At 36.1% G+C, this 13695-nt stretch overlaps 1 protein-coding gene across 2 annotated transcripts; it reads left to right on the top strand.

Annotated features, from left to right (window-relative positions):
- The first annotated feature begins 708 nt into the window (after positions 1 to 708).
- Positions 709 to 12926, top strand: LOC134843848 (long-chain-fatty-acid--CoA ligase 1-like). Of its 2 annotated transcripts, none has more exons than XM_063860155.1 (11): positions 709 to 841; positions 2565 to 2745; positions 2857 to 2977; positions 3353 to 3522; positions 3780 to 3983; positions 4486 to 4716; positions 5124 to 5580; positions 6086 to 6237; positions 6549 to 6809; positions 11947 to 12123; positions 12488 to 12926. In XM_063860155.1, exons 2-11 carry the CDS (start codon positions 2701 to 2703, stop codon positions 12638 to 12640), a joined length of 1971 nt encoding a protein of 656 aa, XP_063716225.1. In that variant the 5' UTR covers positions 709 to 841; positions 2565 to 2700; the 3' UTR covers positions 12641 to 12926. The 2 variants fall into 2 exon arrangements, with proteins under 2 accessions (XP_063716225.1, XP_063716226.1); XM_063860156.1 differs by lacking the exon at positions 709 to 841 and adding an exon at positions 848 to 1121.
- The last annotated feature ends 769 nt before the right edge of the window (positions 12927 to 13695 follow it).

Raw genomic sequence — 13695 nt, 5'->3', positions numbered from 1 at the left:
AATTTTTTTCACGGACTAATTTATTGGATATTAAAAAAAAGAGTGTCGCCATACAAGCGGTTTGGTTGAAATGTCCTGCCTTTAAAAGTAGACATTAAAACAATAAAACGTTGTACCCCCCCCCCCCCCCGCGAAAAGTGAAATGAAAACATTCAAAATAACTGGATTGAAATTACTAAAAAACGTAAGGTTGATGTTGCGAGCACTAAATAAACTTGAAAATTGCAAAAATCGAATAAAATGACATTTGAAAAAACAAGGAAAAAGTGTTGGACTGCTCAAGACGAATCAGTTTACTTAATTAAGTCTCAAATTAGTTCTTCTCTCTATTTTTTGATGTTTTCTCTAAAGTTTTATTAATATGATTCCAAACTTATTTTAATTCTCGTTTAAATAGCATTTTTTCATAACTTCAAGTTGATTTTGGTACTGTTTGAGTGAGATAAACTTAAATTTTCTACTGTTTTTGCATGCAATTAAAATATATCGGTCGTGGCATTCATTTTCCTCTGTTTGTCCGAGTGAAACGTCCTGAAAGACATGTTGGTTTTAGCATATTTATTTACCAAAATTAAGAACATATTCATACCATATATTGAATCATTTTCTTTTCGTGCGTGCTCTGTTGCTACTGAAGGTCCCTTGGTGCTCAAATCTGATTGGCTCTCAGAGTCACACCACCACATATGATCGACTGCGCGGTCATGTATAAAATATTCAATTGTTCGTTTGAACACGTCAACACAATAATAAAAATACACTTACGTATTTAGCTGTCGTATGACTTGACTCATTCATATTTTACTTTCATTTGTTTTACTTTCGTCAACCAATATCTTGTGTAAGTAGTTCTTGTGACAAGCAGGGTCTAAAATAAGAAAGACTTCTTCTGCACCTGATTAGAAAATTGCCAAAAAATATACCTGTCAGTCTGAGATTACAGTTAAATAGGGAACTCGAACTGAAAATAAACACATTTTATTATTTGCTACAAAATTCAATCACTGACAACAAAAATCAAACCCCATTGTTTGAGCTCAAATCTTTTCAAAAAGATATCTAAAAATATTCTTAAAAACCAGTTGGACGCGAATAAATAAATTTCCGCAGTAATTTCCCAGGTAAGTTTTTCAATTTGGATAAAGTGAAAAGTTCCAAATTAACAAAATGAATGGTGAATGCCGAGTCCACGGAATATTCGAGCCGAAATGATCCCCCTATAGCACCTAGTAACACTCATATCATCCACGCTTATAATGATCTTGAGCTATCCGAGGGTTGTAAGCACTCACTAGGATCGATCCTAGTAGCCACTCCATTTTTAACGGGATTGAGATTGTTGAAGGGGTTCGCTGAGGGGTTCAATTTTGACCAAATTTTGTCTTGACGAACCAAACTTTGTCACTTAATAATAACTAAATCATTTCTCAAAGAGCATATTTCCTAAACTAATAAAACAAGACTACTCGTATCAGGGCGAAGCCCTGAATGTTCCGACTGCCTTTTAAGTTTTATGGTGCAGTAGTAACATAAAAAAAAATTAAATGTAATAAAATAAAATTAAAATTTTTTTTTTAAGTTTGATTTTTTTTTTGAAAAATCATCCCCCCGCATGTCATAATAAGTATTGAGTGATAGATTTTGCTCCTTGTAACAAATCAATTATGGCAAATAAGCTTCTTTCAACCAATTTGGAACGATTTCTAGGACGGATTAAATCTCCGCTTGCGCGTTAATAGCGCAAAATATATCACGCGTTAATTGTCCCAAATTGGCCAAAATGGCAATCTTTAAACCCCCATAACTTTACGAAAAGTAATCACAGGTGAAATATCTTTTCAAATTTAAGCTCAGGACAACAATACCTTTCGAATGATATAAAAATTTCCGTCAAAAATGGCTAGTTAAAAAGTCGAAATTTGTCTGAAGAAAAAAAAAACCCACCCCGAGCACAAATATTCCGTTACTTTCGTATCGAAAGTCGGAACAATAAACGATAAAGTTTCATTTGGCCAAGCATATATGAGAGTTGAGTGAGTCCCTAAAAACAGAGTCCCTGAATTTTTTTGGCTCTAAAATTATCTAAAACAGTTTAATTAATATTTTTGCGCTTGTTTTTCTTAAGTGACACATTTATCACTCTTGTACGATCTTTTTATTAGAGCTTTTCAAAGCAGAAGCTTCAAAAATATCATGAGCTGGAAAAATCTCTTTTTTTAATGTTTTCATTCATCCAACATCCAACTATCATGACCTGAAATTTATTTCATTTAACCTACAAGACGAGCAAATATTGATTTTATACATATTTGACCTACAGACTACTACAACAATCAATAGTCAAAGTTTGTTTGGATAAGCTAAGCATGCATTTTTTGCCATTAACGGCTCCAAGGATGCTTAGGTTGCTTACAGAAATTGACACTATCGTATAGTAAAACTCTTTCGCCATACAAAGTGTGTCCTTATTGGCTAAAAGGTCAAATGAAGTCAATATGTTTCACCTTACCTCATACTTTCAAACATACCAGTTTGTCCAGACAAGACAATTCGTCTGCTTTCAGATTCGCGCCGAGATCAAATCACAAACAAACTTCGAATAGCCGATTTTGACCGTTACAGAAAAGCCATCACTACTCGCCAAAAGAAACAAAGATTGCATAAATCAACACTTCCGTTTCTCCAAAATCTGCTCCAAAAATGACCATCAAGACTAACTTAGACTGTCAAACTAAAGTAATCGACGTAAGTTTTTCCTCATTTGCTATCTTTCTATTGTTAAATCTACATTTTTAGCATGTAAAATGTGGTAAATGGAATCATTTTAGAAGGTTATAACTTGCATAAACTTTACAGGAGCAGGAGGGAGTCCGAATTTCGAGACAATGTCCCGGAAACAAGATCGTGAGCGACTTCTTCACTGACCTCGAACAAACCACCCTGCATTGCTTGTTCCAACGCGGCCTCAGACTGTCGAGTAAGTTTGCATGATGATCGCGAACTCTTAAGTAAATCTTTTCGGGGGGAATCATTTTACAAATTTGATTTTTTTTCTAGACGCGAGAGTGAGATGACTCGGTTTTGTGTTCATGGAAAACACCCATGATTTGTTCTAGTTTTTTTCATTGTTCCTGTTATTCCGGATTTTCGCCTTCATAAACAATAATTTTGGTTTTACTGGAAGAACAATAAAACCACTCTTATGCAAAGTGAGAGAAAATAAATTATACGTTTGGATAATTAACGTCTGTCCAAACTTAGTCTTTAATCACAGCAGGTTGTAATATGTATATCAAGGGGGTGTACAGGGCGGGGAGGGAGATTTTCTACATGGCATTTTCGCACTCTTTAGGAGACAAACCCTGTCTGGGTTCCCGTCTGCCCTCAGAGGACAGTTACTCGTGGAAGACATACGAGGAGGTAGACACTCTGGCCCAGAGGGTGGGGTCCGCCTTGATCCACTTGGGTCACTCTCCGAGGAGTCTGGACAAGATCGGAGTGTACGGCACCAACCGATTGGAGGTCAGTCAGTATGCTCTAATTCATTAAACGAATGAAGAACAAAAAGAAAAATTATAAAAATTATTTCAAATCATTCTAAAGTCAACAATTTTCATCAAAAAATTGCAAATAATAAAAAAAAATTGCAGATAATAAAAAAAGATATGCTTTAGAAACGAGACTATGATGGGACAGACAACAGCCACTGTTTAACATATAACAGCGAAAAGCTATTGGTATCTTTAAATTGTTAATTGAAACTGTTAATCTGGTTTTAGTGGGACGTCACTCAGATAGCGTGCAATGCCTTCTCCCTCGTCACTGTGCCCCTCTACGACACTCTGGGAGTGGAGGCCATATCTCAAATCATATCCACCACAGAAATGAAGACAGTCGTGTGTGACAATGAGGACAAGGTCACCAGACTCCTCAAGTGTCGCAACGAGTGTCCAGACTTGTCACTTGTCGTAACCATGGACCAGGTTTGTTATTTTTTTTTAGCTTTTTTTGCAGAATTAGGAAGGTAAATAAGGTGAAGATATGTCAATCATCTTTTTTTTCACTTTTTTTGTCAGGTCTTTTTTCATAAAAAGTTTTTTAACATAAACTTCTATTTTTCCGGCTCTTCCGAAAAGGATCCTTATATTCCATTTACAAGAACTAATTTACCCAAAAAACAAGGGCAGAAAAGGTTATTTAATTGCCTGAAAACTTAAATCTGTTGAAAATGTTTCCTTTCTCAAGCCGCGGGCCACTTCTGTGAAATAACCGTTATGCTGTTATGCAAAGTTCTTGTATGTTTTACTTTTTGAACACATCGTCCATTGCTTAATTTAATAATTTGCACAAGTTCTGATTTTGCAGTTTAAATTACGAAGCTTTAAGTCTTTTAAAACCTGGCATAAGTCTTTAAGTTTTCAACTGATGTAAATTTTGAGGTTGAATTTGTCCTCAAAATTTACGTTTTTTTTGTCCAATTGACAGGTATCCTCAATGACTGTGGCAAAAGGGAAGCAGGAGGGACTGAAAGTTGTCAGCTTCGAGGCTCTGGTTGAGATGGGAAGAGTGAACCCCCACGCATTCACGCCACCTTCGGACCCAAATACCCTGGCTCTCATTCTGTTCACTTCTGGCACAACAGGGTGTCCAAAGGGGGTGATGTTGTCGAACAGGAACCTCGTGACGGACGTAGGAGCCATGTTAGCCCATTACGAAGCAAGTATTAGTCATCTTTGCAAAATCTCTAAAGTATTTACGGCAAAGAAAACAAATAGCTCTATTGACCCTAAAAGTTCTGTTTTTTTTATGCTTGGCATTTAAAACAAGTTCATTAGTTGAGCACTGCTTTTTATATTTTAAACTACCGAACTTAAATACCAGACCATCAATTTGTTTACTTATGAAGGTAACTTCTAAACTTTATATGGCAATTTAATTGAGTTTGAGGTCAAGAAAAGCCTTTTTTTTCTCGAAAAATAAATATAAAAGAAAGCAGCGTTAAAACGGTGGATCTACGTGAAGAGCTGAAGAGATCTTCTGTTGGTCTTTTCCATGGTCAAAAAGTTGTTTTAACCTAAATTTATACATGTTGTAATTTGTTATCTAATCCTGTCTGTTTGTAGCCGATTGCAAGCCCGAATAACGAAGACAGTGTCATATCATACCTGCCTCAAGCCCACGGATTTAACCAAGTCATCACCCAGTGCATGTTCGCATGGGGCGCCAGAGTGGGATACATCAGCGGAAGTGTGCTGCAGCTCCTCGACGACGTCAGGGCTCTCAGACCCACCTTGTTCCCAATTGTGCCTCGACTGATGAACAAGATCTATGACAGTATCTGGCAACGAGCTTCGAAGAGTACCTTGAAGAAACTGCTGTTGAAGAAAGCGTTCGAGGCTAAGAAACACCAGATGGAGAAAGGAGCGTTCGTGCATAATGATTTCTGGGACAAGTTGGTGTTCCGCAAAGTGCAGAAGTTGCTAGGAGGCAGAGTGAAGGGAATGGTGACGGGATCTGCGCCTGTTTCTGCCGAAGTACTCACTTTTGTGAGGTGTGCGGTCGGCTGCGACGTTCTTGAAGGTAATTTCTTGTGAGCAATGCTCTAGATGTTTTTTGGAGGTAAAAGTTTTGGGAGTTGAAATTTATCAAAAGATGTGACATTAACAAAGCCTCGCTTTTGGAGTCGATGCTGTTTCGCCTTGAGTTATATAATCGTTTCACATCTTCTGATAAATTTTATCTCCCAACTTTTGCACGTAGTTTATTAGCGGACGGCATCAGGCGTTTTCTGGTCAACATTGTCACCTTTCAACACTCGTGACATTAACAAAGCATCGCCTTGCTGTTTCGCCTTGAGTTATATAATCGTTTCTCGAGTGTTGAAAGGTGGCAATGTTGGCCAGAAAACGCCTGATGCCGTCCGCTAATGAACTACGTGCAACTTTTAGCACCGTTTTTGAACTAAGATAGATACTGCTTACCCCATTATGGAAGAAGTATTGGTCAACGTAGGCCTCGAACTACCGACCTTGTTATTGAAAAACTTAAAACAATTGAATGAAAAAAAATGTAATTTTGTGTTCAGGCTATGGTCAGACGGAGACAACTGCTGCGTCCACGTGTACCGTGTCAGGTGATTTCCGCCCGGGTCACGTGGGAGTGCCTTTGATGTGCTGTGAGGTGAAATTAGTTGACATCCCTGACATGAACTACTACGCCAAACAAAACAAAGGAGAGGTTAGAAAAAAAGGTTTTGAATATTTTTATTAATAGCAAATATACGTTCACTTCGCTCAGAAAACTTTTTGTGCAAGAATTTTTTAATTAACCAAGGGCATTCAATGATGAGTAGTATGCAAAAATTGGTGAACGTAAGTTTTTAGCAAGAAAGTCTTGTGCTTCTATTACAGGATTCAGTATTTATGGTTTTGTATTTTTCAATTTTTGGGTTTTTGGCCTATCCTATTAGCAATGTTTGGTCAATCATATTGGTGAAGAAATACTTTTTTTTTTAAATGAATTCTTTTTGAAAATCTGATGTTCTGCAGATCTGCTTCCGTGGTCCTCACTGCTTTTTGGGATACTGGAAGGACGAAGAGAACACCAGGGCCACAATTGACCATGACGGTTGGGTGCACTCTGGGGATGTAGGATTATGGACTGAACAGGGAACTTTGCGAATCATAGACCGGAAGAAGAATATTTTCAAACTGGCACAGGGAGAGTACATTGCACCCGAGAAGATAGAGGGCATCTATCTGCAGGCCAGCTCAGTGGCACAGGTCTTTGTACACGGAGAAAGCTTGGAGGTGAGAAAATGTTTCTACTTTTCGGACTTATTTTAAAACTCACTCAGTTCTCTCCCCCCCCCCCCCCCTACCCCCTACCTCACACGAAGATGAATTTTATGGTGTAACGAGTGGTTTTACAAGGTTAATTATGAAGACCAAATATGTTAGTACGATTTTGGGTACAAACATAAAAATCAGTTATATAAATATGTTTGTACAAAGGGCCCCCCTTTGTACTATTTTGAGATATCCATTTTTGGCTGATGGACCCTAAAAATTTTCTAAAGGCGCCTTGGATATTTTTGAAGGGGGAGTGCGCGCCGAAAAAACGCAATTTTTTTGGTCAAAATTTTTCAAAAAGTGCCTAAAAACGCCTTTTTTGTAGATTTTTTTTAAATTTTGCTAGCGGCGAAGAAAATTTGGCCAAAACAGGGTCTTTTTTTAGAGGCTTGGGAAAGCTCGGAAAATCAATTTGTTTGGTCGACCTAAAATAAAAAGATCGACAAAATTTCAAACATTTTTTGAGAATCCACATACATCCACCAAAGCAGGGTTAGTTTTTCACGTTAATTTATACTATTGTCAATGTAATTTGAGAAGTGATTCTGCGAAACTCAAAAATGAATATTTTTGGTTCTCAAATTGATTTATAACTTTAAAGACTGTATGGTTTGTTACATTCGCAGTGGTGAATCGCTTCTGTTTTTCAAGCTTAATGGAGCTTTAAGTTGAAAACGCAGCCTGGAAAGACATTGAAGTATGCAATTTAATGCGCATTTTTTATCGGTTGTAAACTTTTTTTGAACTAAATTGATTTTTCTTCAAATTTTTATTTTTTCGAATTTTGCTTTAAATAAAAATTACAAATTTGAATTCTCATAGCCTGTAAAAAAATTTGCGAAGAAAATTGGCAATTGAAATTTCCAGCCAAAATTATTCTCTAAAGCTTTATGTCTTTGTTTGTGGATCTATTGGCCACTTGGACCATTCGTGACCCTCAAACAAAGACGAATCGTATCGATCCAATTCCGATGCTAAAATTAGTTTGTAATATTAAATGAAAATGTGATTTTCTAATTTGGTTCCAAAATGGTGCCAAAAATAAAGCCAGACTTTTACCACACGTTGAGCCAAATGACGCAAGCGTCACACGATATGTTATAAAAGCTGAATATAAAAAAGATACTTAAGACCAAACACTTGAATCGAATACGCAAGCTAGTTTTATACCGTAAAATAATAGAAAAAAGAAAATAAAATTTATCACATAACTATGATAAACACATGAGAAAATTAACATATGATAAAAAAAGACGTTTTATTGAAGTTTTCAAACCAACATGTGCATTCTAGCAGAGGCCCTTCACATTTTGGAAGTATAGTTACTAAATTTGGCATTGCTATAACGAAACTAAGCCACTCGACCATGCGTTCAAACTGTCATAATATGAATTGGTGATGCTGGAATCTAAGTGTATTTATCGTAGCATGCATAATTTAATAATTTTAATTGCAGTTAAAAATTTTGGACTGATTTAACCAAACTTTCAGCTAAGAAACCCAAGTTGCTCGTAACTTGGCAAATTCTTGTAATTTCCAACTGCCTTGTAAATGGTCTCAAATAGTAATGGATGAAAAACTTTGATGACCTATGAATTTTGAATAACCAATATCAAACTAAAGTGTTAAAAACTGAATAGTTATCTACAGGAAAATAAGAACCAATTAATTAGGTTACCTCGTTGTTCCAACTTTGGAAGAAAACACCACAGAATAGTTGTGCTCGGGGTTGTTGTTCCGACGTTCGTAACGAAAGTAACGGAATATTTGTGCTCGGGTGGGTTTTTTTCTTCAGACAAATTTCGGCTTTTTAACTAGCCATTTTTGACGATTTTTTAAAATATCATTCGGAAGCTATTGTTGTGAGCTTAAATTTGAAAAAAAATCACACCTGTGATCTTTTTTTTTCGTAAAGTTATGGGGGTTTAAAGATTGCCATTTTGGCCAATTTGGGACTAACGCGCGATATATTTCGCGCTGTGTGTGTACGCGTAACCTGAGATTTAATCCGTCATAGAAATCGTTTCAAATTGGCTCAAGGAAGCTTATATGCCATAAATGATTTCTTAATAGGAACAAGACTTCTCGTATTAGGGCGAAGCCCTGAAGGTTCCGACTGCCTTTTAAGGTTTATGGAGCAGTAATAACATAAAGTTCAATGAATTGAAACAATGAAAAAAAAATTTTCTAAAATTTGAAATTTTTTTATAAAAATCGTCCCCCCACACGCCATATAAAGTACAAAAGGATAAATTTCGCTCCTTGTAACAAATCAATTATGGCAAATAAGCTTTTTTTAACCAAGTTGGAACGATTTATAAAACGGATTAACTCTCCGCTTACGCGTTAATGGCGCGAAACATATCGCGCGTTAATTGTCCCAAATTGGCCACAATGGCAATCTTAAAACCCTCGTAACTTTGCGAAAAATGATCACAGATGGAATATTTTTTCAAATTTGAGCTCAGGACAACAATACCTTTCAAATGATATTAAATCCGTCAAAAATGGCTAGTTAAAAAGTGAAATTTGCCTGAAGAAAAAAACCCACCCCGAGCACAAATTTTCCGTTACTTTCGTATCGAAAGTCGGAACAATAAAATCTACCACTTTGTACTACATACGGCGTGCGGGGGGATGTTTTAACAAAAAATCTCAAATTGAAAGAAAAATTAATTGTATTTCATTACATTTAATTTTTTCATGTTATTACTGCTCCGTAGCCCCTAAAAGGCAGTCGGAACATTCAGGACTTCGCCCTGAAACGAGCAGTTTTGTTTGTTTTTTATTAGAAAATTTTCGACTTTCCGACTAGCAATTGTTAGCAAAATTCCTGAAACCATCTGAAAGGTTCATGTACTGAGCTCAAGTTTAAATAGATATTTCACTTGTGATCGTTTTTGTTATTGAGGGGTTTGAAAATAGCCAAGTTTGGACAACTATGGCTCAAATTACTTTTATAAACGGTGAAATAATCCGGTTCAGAATTTGTTACATTTTGAACTGAGACATTCTATTAGTCCTAATTGTTAGGTTACTATAAAAAAATTGATCACTTTGTTTTTAAATGCTGTTTAGGGCGATGATTAAAAATATCAAAAAAAAGTTCAAACTTTTTATGAAAAAACTTTATCAACTTTATATTTAACTTTTCCATAGATTTTATTAGGAAGATAAAATTTGACAATTTCTCTCCGATACGAAAAGTCTTGTTGTTCCGAATTCCGATACTAAAGTAACGGAATATTTGTGCTCGGGTGGGTTTTTTTTCTTCAGACAAATTTCGACTTTTTTTAACTAGCCATTTTTGACGAAATTGTTATTACATCATTCGAAAACTACTGTTGTCCTGAGCTTAAATTTGAAAAGATATCGCACCTGTGATCATTTTTCGTAAAGTTATGAGGGTTTAAAGATTGCCATTTTGGCCAATTTGGGTCAATTAATGCGTGATATATTTCGCGCTATTAACGCGTAAGCGGAGAGTTAATCCGTCTTGGAAATCGTTCCAAATTGGTTGAAAGAAGATTATATACCGTAATTGATTTGTTACAAGGAGCGAAATTTATCCTTTTGTTCTTTATATGGCGTGTGGGGGATGATTTTCATGAAAAATGTCAAATTTTAGAAATTTTTTTTTCATTTTGTTTTAATTTAATTTTTTAATGTTATTACTGCTCCATAAACATTAAAAGGCAGTCGGAACATTCAGGGCCTCGCCCTGATACGAGCAGTCTTGTTTTATTTGAAAACAAGTATAGCGCGAGGTTTTTTGTTTTGTCTTGCAGCATTAACTTGCGTTAGGCTTCCAGTATCATAAATATAACATTCAAAGCGCGGATAGTTGAAACAAAATTTATAATAGCGATTTGAAGAACATTTTAAAGTTCTAGATACTCACTCAGATATTACTGCTTTTTTGATACTGAAAATTTTGTTTTTCGTTTACTTTGTGGGAGTTTCGTTGTAATTAAAACAAATTTTTTCGTCGATGATTTGGCGCTAGTTTTCTTCAAGCACCTGATGGTAGCAAAACTGCTGAACAATTACAGAAGCTGCAGTTCTTCTTGACCAACTAGAGTGCTGCTATCAGTCCTGGGTCTTGATTGTCTTAAATGCCGTAAAAATGCTAGGATCTTTTTGTTCCGAATTAGGATGAAAGTGGTGTTTTTTCTTATTCAGACCACTTCTCGGGGTGCTTTTTTATCAGACGACTTTTACAACACTCTGGTCTCTCGTGGAATCGATCTTTTGATCTGCATGGGGCCAGCCGCCTGTGCTCACCACTATATTAACCTGCCATGAGTTTGAATTAAGCTGCTTGTTTTTTATCCTACACTACAAAATAGTTCCAAATTGAATCGAGGCAGCTAGTTGGTTGTATTAACTCCATACACGACTCAAATTGCAACACTTGATTTTTGATCTTTGCCAAAATTTAATTCATAGCTTTGCCAAAATTTAATTTACCAAAAACTATCCGATACCAATTAATGAGCAATCGGAACATTCAGGGTTTTGTAATATACGCAAAAACTTAAATGTGATTCCAACAATTTATTGCCAAGTTTTTTTTGAAACTTCATGTTTTGGTTTCTCTGTCTCTGAGACTTGTGAAGTTTTTGAACCAATACGCGTCGTTCAATTTAATTTGTGTGCACAATATTGGGCATTGTTTCAATAATTTGTCGCGCTTACGCGTTGTGCACAATAGATAACCCCCTGATAGTGCGCTTGAAGTATTCCCGAAAATTTCGTGCTTCAAAAGAGTTATTGCTGTAGAGATAACTTTTTACAATTGACTGTTTTAAAAATAACCTTGAAATCTTTTTTTTTCTATCAAGAGAAGTGCGCTGATTAAAAAAAAAGGTACTAGCTTACTTGTTTGGTCTCAAGACTAACTAGCCCGGTACTTTTTTCACAAAAAGAGCAAGTTTTTTCTGGCATCTAGTTGATGTTTTGATAACAATACAAGCTTTTGTTCCCTCAAATTTACCAGAACGGTTTCTATTCACAACATGGGGGGGGGGGGAGGGGGTTTCGGGGTGGGTATTAATAGCAAATTTCGTTTGTAATTAATATACTGTTTGTTTAGACGTGTTGTGTGGCTGTGGTGGTGGCCGATGAGGGGGTGCTACGAGAGGAGGCGAAGAACAGGGGGGTGGAAGAGAAGTCTTGGCGAGAGTTGTGTGGAAAGAAGGAGTTGAAACAGTTTGTGTTCGATGAACTCACCTCACTCGCACAACAACACAAACTCAACAAACTCGAACAGGTCAGACCACGGACGGGTTTTTTAATTATGATACGGACTATTTCATAGTTTATTAAATTGTATAACTAAATTCAAATAAAAGGTAGAAAAAGACAAATAAACTTTTTTATTGTAAAATTGTACAAAACTGGTTTTCAATTTTCAAGGAACAGTATCGATCCTGCATTCACTTTTGTAAAAAAAACGGATGAAATTTTTTTCATCATTCCAACAATTGGTAAATTAGAAATTTTAATTCTTGATTTTTTTTCGAAACAAGGAATATTTGTTATGGCTTTCAAAAACGGTTCGACCGATTTGTTCTCCTTTGAAGATTCTGCCAAAATTATAGGAAAGTTATTGAAACTGAAGTGAATTCTTTTAGGTTAAGAACATCTACCTATGGCCACAACAATTCTCTATCGAAAACGACCTCCTAACCCCCACGTTGAAATCGAAGAGGCCACAACTAAGAAAGAAGTTTGAGAACGAAATCAAGTCTATGTATGCCGAGATAGCCGATGGAACTGCCTTTTAATCCGGAGTTGAACCGTGCCAAATGCCAAACAAACCTGCTCTGAATCAATAAAGTAACCAAAAATATTTTTGCAATAATCCAACTCTAAAATCCTCAAATCTCATCCCTTCTGCGCAGTTAAATATTACCACTAAATATTAGTTATTAAACAATAACGATTACGCAATCAATCATAGCCATTGTTGCCCTTATGGTCTATAGTTTCACTAAAATTAAACGAATAGTTTTAGTTTATAAATATTATGTATAAAAAGTTTTATGTAAATTGACTGCCGAAAGCAATTTGTTTTTAGATAACCGTAATATAGACGAGACGATAGTTCAGATTCAGGTTTTAACTGTCTGATGTTCGAACGAGTGGGTCACTTCCACTCTTTTGTCGCCTTATAATCGGCGACAATTTTTTAAAAAATTACTTGAATCATTCGATAGCTTGATTAATGATAACTTCAAAATCCGGAACACAGCCTAGAAGCAGCGACCGCGTTTGGGATGACATGGATCCTCAGTTTAAATCCGACCGGGACCTGTTTTTTTCTCAAGGAAAATTTCCCGTCTCAAATCTATTGCCGGCGTATTCTCGGCATATCCACTTTGTCCGTTTCGTCAGCATAGCACGGACTTTTCTTGCAGTGAAAGCAATGTAATTGTTCCGACTTTCGATACGAAAGTAACGGAATATTTGTGCTCGGGGTGGGTTTTTTTTTCTTCAGGCAATCTTCGACTTTTTAACTAGCCATTTTTGACGGATTTTTTTTAATATCATTCGAAAGGTATTGTTCTCCTGAGCTCAAAATTGAAAAGAGATTTTACCTGTGATCATATTTCGTAAAGTTATGGGGGTTTAAAGATTGCCATTTTGGCCAATTTGGGACAATTAACGCGCGATATATTTCGCGCTATTAACGCGTAAGCGGAGAGTTAATCCGTCTTAGAAATAGTCCAAATTGGTTTAACCAAGCTTATTTGCCATAATTGATTTGTTACAAGTAGCAAAATCTATCCTTTTGTACTTTATATGGCGTATGGGGTGATGCTTTTTATAAAAATTTTCA

This window comes from Symsagittifera roscoffensis, chromosome 4, assembly GCF_963678635.1.
Source record: "Symsagittifera roscoffensis chromosome 4, txSymRosc1.1, whole genome shotgun sequence".
Classification (NCBI taxonomy): domain Eukaryota; kingdom Metazoa; phylum Xenacoelomorpha; order Acoela; family Convolutidae; genus Symsagittifera; species Symsagittifera roscoffensis.
Note: the sequence above shows the minus strand (reverse complement) of the source record. Positions and strands in the feature narration are given on the sequence as shown.